Below are 8,094 nucleotides of genomic sequence, written 5' to 3'. Positions count from 1 at the left end.
CCAACAAAGAGATGATTTCCCATATATTTTCAGGACATTCAAAGGTCAAAATAATTCAATAAAACATGTATCTAGTGCAGAGGATTGTGTGATCAGATCACCTTTAATATGGTCAGCATTAAAGGATAGACTCAAACACTCATACACTGTTAAAGGCAAAATATTGACTGCAAATCCACAAAATGTGATAAGATGAAGAGATACAAAAAAAAGGTTACATGTTTTGTATATGCTGTGCAGAAAATGTACAAAAAATGATAGGCGTGAGTAAGGTTAAGGCAATATGACATTAAAATACACAATATATGAAAAAAAAGAGAAAACAAATATATATATTTATATACAGGTACACAAAGATACTGCAATTTGGAGCCTTGGCTTCCAGGGGTTTGAAAATAAAAGTATAATAAGTACAAACACTATTTTTTCTTTTAGAAGCAAGTAATAACATATATATTTATATTTTTATTATATTTTTGATGAAAGCACTCTGGATGTTTTAAGAGGAAAAACTAAGCGCTTCATGTTGTAATGAGTCTACATATTGGCCATCTTCCATCTATGTTTGGTTTTTTGCTCTGATTTATGACTTTTGGTGAATCTGCTGTCAAGGCACACGTGTTTGTTTTTGTTGGAGAGCCTTAAATAGCACCGCCAAGGTGACAACTATTAGCTAGTCATCCACGAGCTTAGACTTTTCAGAATTACTTTGTCCTGATCGTCACAAATATTCAGACGAGTTTCACAAACTGAAAAATTTGAAAACTGAGCCAAAGCAATCAACAAACATAATCGTAACCTGCCTCTATGACCTCTACTGCTAGGGGTGCTGGACTACACTTCCCAGAATACCTTTCAACACCTGTGACAGAAAGGCTTGTTTGCTGCTTAGGCAGCGTTCACATCATGTGGTGTTTGTAAAATTCACACTACTTCCTGCCTTCAAGGGAAAATGCGTTCAAATGTGTTGCTTGTATTTTTTGTTTGTATATCAAATAAGCTGCTCAATGATACATTTAGTGTGAGGTACACACTTTACAGTTCAGTATGTACAGTAAGATACCGCATGTTTAGGACAGATGGATATTCAAAGTAAAGCAAATGTCATAAAATAAAGAAAAATTTGGCATTTCTCTAAATTGTTTGCTTAAAAATGACATTTTTAAAAATAATTGCTGAGTAAAAAGGTTGCATGACGGTGCGCAACATGAAAACACAATTTTTTTAACGACGCACATTAGCACCCATACTTGTTTTGTATTTTTAGGCGTTATAGAGGACCCAGTTAGGACTCTTTTTATTTGCTAGAAACTGTGTTTTATGGTGACTCCCACATGACGTGAACGCAGCATCATTCTGCTTACATTTTCACTCTATCGTTTCAACCACGACAACAATCATTCTGGTCTTTTTTTCCTGCTGAAAATAGTTCTTGTGATCACAAAAAAAAAAAACGAAGATCTGTTCTCCTTCTTGTCCCTTTGGTATCCTGTAATTTAAAGCATCACAGTTTGTTTTACTGACTGTTTGTTTTTTTTGGTATTAAGGTAAAGTTTGCTGTCACTATTTCTGTTTCGCAGCCTCTAAAATGAGCTGCTTTTTCTAGAGTAAAGTACAAAAAGTGCTGACTAAACTTGTACGGACAGAAGTCAGATTTATGGCTCAGTACGGGATGAAACAACGCACATGTCAAGCTTTCTATTCGCTGTTTCCTCTCAACCTAAGTGCTCTATGTGTGTGTGTTGTTGTTGTTTTTTACAGACAATCATAAAGAGCTTCATTTAAAGGCACTTGCAGTTTCCGCCTCTTGTTTGTGTGTGTTTTTTTTTTTTAATATGTGAAGTGTTTTCCATTTTTTTCCTCATTTAAAATATACAATAGCTGCCTTTAACCGTTTTACTTCTGTGTTTTGCTGCCAGACGATCGTGGATACTCCCCGTCCGAGCTAGAGGGTCGATAAATTAACCACAAAGATAAGAACAGGAGAGAGGAAGAGGACGGACATTTGTTGTGGAAAATATGAAGAACCAGTCCACTCTTACAATCGGTGTCTTACTGATGAAGAACCTGGTGATTATAAGTCGTCATTATATCTTAAAAAAAAAAACATTTTGTGAAGGCGGTGACTCTGACTCTGAATTTTCTAAAATAATCATCTTTAAAAACGAGTTAATGATCCAGTTAGAATAAAATAAAGAGCATGTGGTCTGTAAGAACTTTGTTTTTGTGCACACGTTCAAGTTTTTAGACACACATTTAAGGAATATTTGTCTTTAAGGAAGCTCTTCAGGATTCTTGAGTTCTTCTCTTTAACGATGCTTTGGCAAACGATTTTTAGGAATAGTGCAAAAATATCTCAACGATTGGCATGGTGAAGTTCAGGTGAGGGCAAATTCTACTTTGGTTTACATCAAAATATGGATCTTTGTGGAAATGACTGTCCCTTTAAAGTCTCAAACAGTCCGTCGAAGGCACCGTCTGTATTTAGTTCTTCCCTACAACAGAAGAACAACAGAAATATTGAAGAGAAGAAGAGACTGGCTCAATAGCTGAATGCTTTTAGAATATATAAAGGAGGCACTAAAAAGCAGCATTGTGTGTTCAAACGGTAAATCTGTCTGTTAGTAAAGATGAAGCTGTGATGTTGATACCCTGTCTGCGAAGCGGAGCTCCCTCACAGGGACAGAAAAAGAGTTGAAATGAACTTAAAACGCAACTTTTCAAAAGGACACAAACGGCAAAACTAAAAACGAGGAAAGAAGATATAAGTCGTCCTTCTGAGCGCTCGGACAGAAAGCAGATTCTTAAGGAGTAAGGTGGCGTGTTTGTGCGTTGGAGACGGCAGAGGATTCACAGGAGCACCTTCCATCTTTCCACTTTCAAACTCCTCGTTTAGGTGGAAATATTTTTAAATGTTTCTCGCTGAACAGCCTCTTTTTCTTTTTTTTTTTTAATTTGGAGGTATGAAACCAAACTGCCCACTCCGTCCTCATCCTTCTGATCTGATTCTTATAAAACCAAAGAATCAAAACAAGCCAAAAAAGCTGCGGGCGCCTTCACCACACACAGGTTAGTAAAGGACCCTCGTAAAGTTACCAAACTGTAAATGCATCATATTTTAAGACTCCTCACATTTGCATAACGGATGAGGATAAGAAAGGTAGTCCAGCCTGTCTGCCACACAAATCTTGAATTGATGGTTAAAAATCAATCAGAGGGCAGATCTATGTTAAAAGCATCATTCTCACTTCTGTGCTACTTGTTGGGGTTTGTGCAGGCGGCTCATTGTTGCCCCCTTGTGGACAAAACACCACATTACAAAGACAGCGCTCCTCTATTGTGTCTGCAGAGAGGGTGTAGTTTGTCCACCAGGGGGCAGTGATGAGCCGATAACGACATGAAAACATCTTTTTATGATGCTGAACTTTCAGGCAACTCTAACGCACTTCAACAGTTTCTAAGATGTTTATTTTATTTTTTTATCATGTTATACTTTATTTATTGCACTTTGTGAATAAATTCAGTGTAACTTTGAAACACAGATTTTGGCTTTGCTGGAAGTTTAGTTGGTTTTAAAAGAGAAGAAAGGTTAAGAACGAAGATTACGAAGGCGTTTAGTTGAACTTCCAAACTGTTTTTCTGCTTTATATTCCCACCTTCAGACGAATGACTCATCATTTGGAGACTTACTTATCGAAGGCAATCATGGCTTTAAAAAAAGGATCTTTTATCCCTCAGGGCAGACGTAGAAAATCCATCAACTATCCTGAAACCGATTCCTTTCAGGGCGACCTTTATCTTTTCTTCCTTTTTTTGGGGTACAATCCATCGAGCTCCGAGGAGGGAATCCAAACTTTCTCAGTCCTGAACTCAAACACTTCCACTCTGAAGTCCATCACTCTTCCTGAATGTAAAACAAAAACAAAGGTAAAGAGAAGAAGAGATGTTTCGTTTCCTCGTTCTTCTCTGGCAACTTTCTGCTCTTCAGTCTGCTCCACTCCGTTCATCTTTAGAGACAGGAGTCTTTTTTTAACTTTTCTTTAAAAACTGCTCTTTCAGTCTGAGTTGGGATCCTCTGCCATCAGAAAGTCAAAGCGGCCGGTTTTTATTTGTTCTCTGAGTAGTATGCGTTCCCGTTGGGCAGCGCGGAGAAGGGGAAGCCTCCGTTTCCGATGACTGGACGGCTGTTGATCTGTGGGAAAAGAGAGACGACGGGTTAGATCGAAGAATCACAACTGAACTTAAGAGGGAGTCAGGATAAACTGTGAGAACCAGGAGGTTTGCTGTTTGTTTTCATCCAGCCTCAATGTCATCTTTTGTTGTTGTTTGATTGATTGAGCTCCCTCTGGTGGTGAATCTACAAAACGTTTTCTTCAGTTAAACCTATAAACAGCTTTAAACTTTTCATGTCTTTCACCCCCGTTTGTTTTTGTGTTTCCTCGTTTCATTCCCTCTCTCCATCGTCTCAAACGTTCTACTTTCACTTCATCTCGCTCATTTGATTTTTGGGAATGCAAATTGATTTTGTTTCACTGCACATGCGGTTTATTAACGATGTATTTCAGACATATTGGGCTGAGTTTCATCTTCACAAAAACCTTTCAAAGCACAGAGAAAGAAATTGTCGATGTCTAAAAAAGCGGATAAATTCTGACACAAAGCTTAAATGTAGGAAAATATAGTTTCAGGATTTCAAGAAGCTTCACAAAAGCTTTGAGATTTTAAATGTTTTCTTCTGCTCAGGATCTAAATCAGGAAACAAGTTTAATGTGACTGCATTTAAGATTTTTCCGTTCTGAACTTTATACACTTCATCTCGTTTAGAAACACAAATATCAGATTTTCTCGGCTGAAGGTAAAAAAAAATCTCCTCAGTTGTTCTTTTTGTTACCTGTGTCTGTTCACTGAAGTTTAAGTACGGCTGTTGTTGCCTGAGGAGGCCGTCCGGGTCCAGTCCGCTGGTCATTTGGCAGGAGAGTGCCGCCTCCTCAGGGCTCGGGATGGTGGTTATCCCCGGCATGGCGCCGCCTCCGGGCAGACTCTGATAAAAGCACGCTGGTTTGGAGGGGATCTGGGTGTTAGTGGGGTTCAGTCTCTGGCAGGAAGGCGCCTGATTGAGGTGGACTCCGTTTACAGGCATCGACGGGGCGACATTACCGAACCTACAGCTGCTCGTGGGCGCCAGAGGCTGCTGCACGCTCTGCTGGGCAGGAAACGGTACATTTGAAGTCTCTGGAGTCCTGTACATGGGGCGGCCGTTGACGGCGATCTGGCCCGCGACAACTCCAGGAAGAGGGTTTCTCTGAAATCCGGGCATTTGATTGAGGCTGGCGCCCATTTGTTGATGCCCACCGGAGATCAGCTGCTGCTCGAGCGGCCAGGGCTGTCTCTGACTCTCGCCGTTTTGAAGTGCAAAGTGTCCCTGAAGGCGGTTAGACACGGCGGCAGGAAAAGGCGGCTGGTTTGAAATATTTTGGGCGAAAGTTTCGACAAAGTTGTCCGCTGGGTTTGCGTTGACAGAGGAGTTCCACTGGTTCCCCCGGAAGTCGAAGACGGGTCGTTCTGCACTTTGGTCCTGGAGGCTGATTTGAAGGTTAGGCGCCCTCATCTGAAGGTCGTTCTGGATTGGTTGAGCCATTTGGTTGGACTGAATCTGATTGGTTTGTCTGAGCGTGAATCCTTCAAAGTTATTGTCCTTGCTGGTGACTTGTAGGGTTCTCAGCTGGTTCTGCGTCAGACCACAAGGATCCAGTTTGGAGGCGTTGAAGGGAACAGGAGCGCAGACGTTTCCTGAAGAGCCCAGCTGAAGAGTTTGCTGGGAGGTGATCTGCTGCAGAGTGGGACCATTAAAACCAGAAGAAGTCTGCTGAGGAACATCCATGTAGGAGAGTTTCATCATCCCGGGTAACATCTGTCCTCCGTTTGGAATGATCTGATTGGTCGGCTCCAGGTTCCAGTTGAAGTTCTGCTCCCCGCTCTGCTCGGGGTTTTGGTTCTGGAAGTCCAGCGTGGACAGGCAGGGGGAGATGTCGTCCAGATGATCGGGCAGCTTGAGGCCGCCCTCCCTCTGCAGCTGCTCCTCCACGTAGGACAGGATGTCGTGGTTCAGGATGTCGTTGAGGTCGTCGTTCATCTCGCAGCTGTTGTTGCTCATCTTGAGCAGCGTGCTCTCCCAGCTCTTCAGCTCGTCCGGCCCCACGTCCAGAACTTCAGAGAGATCGTTGTCCTCCAGGATCTGCTGCAGGGTGACCATCATGTCCTGCACCGTGCCCTCAGACTTCACCAGACTCCCCATCGCCGGTTTGGGCGAGGGGTCCATCCACATGTCTACGGGGACGTTGACAGTGGCGTGCGTGTCCTGGAAGGCGGCGTCGTTGAGGCTGCTAAGCGTGTTGCCGTTGTTTTCTTCACAGTAAATCGACTGGTCCTGATTCAGCAAGCAGCCCAGCATGGAGTTGGGGCTCACATTGTAGCTGTCCACCTTCCTCTGTTTGGGGGCAGAGCACGGGTCGGGGACGTCGACGGTTGGAGCGACGTCGTACAGCATCGCCTCTCCGGTGGTGAAGCTGAACGGCAGCGACAGACGACGCAGACGCAGTTGCTCTTCACCTTCTTCATTTCTGTGACCAAAACAAAACAAAAACAGACCGTTCAGAAGCAAGTCAACAATTAGAAGATCATTTTTAGAAGATTTTTAAAAAGCTTACGTGAGTGCTTTCTGCCGGGCGATGATGAAATCTGGTTTCCCTCCTTTAAAAATGAGCCGGGCGTTCGCCTGAACCCAAACCCACGTCCTGTTTTTAGCCAGCAGCCTGAAGACGGTGAAGCCGCTCTCTCCTGTTTTTATCACTGGACACACAAGCAGACATTTGATGTGAGTCATTTAAACAGTGAATCTTTCACTTCCTCCTGTATCTGTGACTCTTTTAGACTTACTCCGCAGGTGGTTGTCGGCGCAGTACATCATGTCCGCAGCGTGGATGAAGTTGTATCCTGAACCTTTCATACAGAGCTCCACCTCGTTGTAACCCAGGACAACCTTCCCTCTGCGGACCAGAAACAACAAGAAACATGAAATCTTAAGGTCAAAAACACACCAAAAAAAACCTGATTCAAGACGCGACCTGCTGCAGTCTGTGTGTGTGTGTGTGTGTGTGTGTGTGTGTGTGTGTGCGTCTGTGTGTGTCTCTGTGTGTGTGTGTGTGTGTGTGTGTGTGTGTGTGTGTGTGTGTGTGTGTGTGTGTGTGTGTGTGTGTGTGTGTGTGTGTGTGTGTGTCTCTGTGTGTGTCTCTGTGTGTACCTGGGGTCGATGCCCAAGGGCGTGAAGTCCAGCCTGTGTTTGGTCTGGAAGATGAGCGTCTTGGTGCGGATCTCCAGGATGGACGGCGTCTGCATGGGCGTGGCGATGGAGAACAGAGCGAGCTGTGGGGGAATCAGCGTCCCATCATCGGAGACGCGGTTCTGACCGTGGACGAACTTCAGACGACCTCGGAAGTTCAGGGCCTGGAGACACACGAGAGGTCTGCATGTAACTTAATCTGTGAATTTTCTTCTTCTTCAATTATAAATTAAAGGTTTTAAAAACTTAATTTAGCCTCTAAAGTTAGACGACACTTCCTTCTTCAGCTCAGATAATGAATCTTTTATTTTGACGATCGAGTACTTCATCCTCTTAAACATAGACAATCTTTGTTTCATGGTGTTTTTACCAGGAAGCCGGACGAGTTGTCGAGCAGGCAGCGGAAGCGACAGCAGAAGTTTCTCTCCAGGAAAGACGAGTTTTCAGGCGGGATGGTCTGAGGGTCGTATGCGATCACGTTGCTGCTGACCTCTGCAGAGCTCTGGTCACCTGAAGGGAGAAGGTGAGTTAAGAATCAATGAAGAAACCAGAAATGATGGTAAGACTTTGTTTGTTTGTTTGTTTGTTTGTTTGTTTGTTTGTATAGACTGACCTGGACTCTCCTCTCCTACGTTCCCCTGGCTCTTGTTCGGGTTGAGAGCGAAGTGAAGCTGCCGTCTGAAGAGCGCTCGGTCGTCCGTGTGGATCAACTCGAACACGCTCTGATGGACCACATCCGACTGAAAACAGACGCA

The 8,094-nt window shown here is 43.5% G+C and overlaps 1 protein-coding gene across 1 annotated transcript; it reads right to left on the bottom strand.

Moving 5' to 3' along the window:
• Nucleotides 1–70: 70 nt before the first annotated feature.
• On the bottom strand, nt 71–8,088 carry LOC109994745 (aryl hydrocarbon receptor; the record flags this gene model as incomplete). The annotated part of the gene is made up of 7 exons (XM_065952117.1): nt 71–4,192; nt 4,892–6,620; nt 6,708–6,849; nt 6,937–7,046; nt 7,301–7,503; nt 7,710–7,849; nt 7,953–8,088. Coding segments are annotated over 7 exons (2,547 nt in total), but the record flags the coding sequence as incomplete, so codon positions are not given.
• Between the last annotated feature and the right edge of the window lie 6 nt (nt 8,089–8,094).

This window comes from Labrus bergylta, chromosome 24 (genome assembly GCF_963930695.1).
Source record: "Labrus bergylta chromosome 24, fLabBer1.1, whole genome shotgun sequence".
In the NCBI taxonomy this organism is placed as follows: Eukaryota; Metazoa; Chordata; class Actinopteri; order Labriformes; family Labridae; genus Labrus; species Labrus bergylta.
This window is presented reverse-complemented; position numbering and strand designations above follow the sequence as displayed.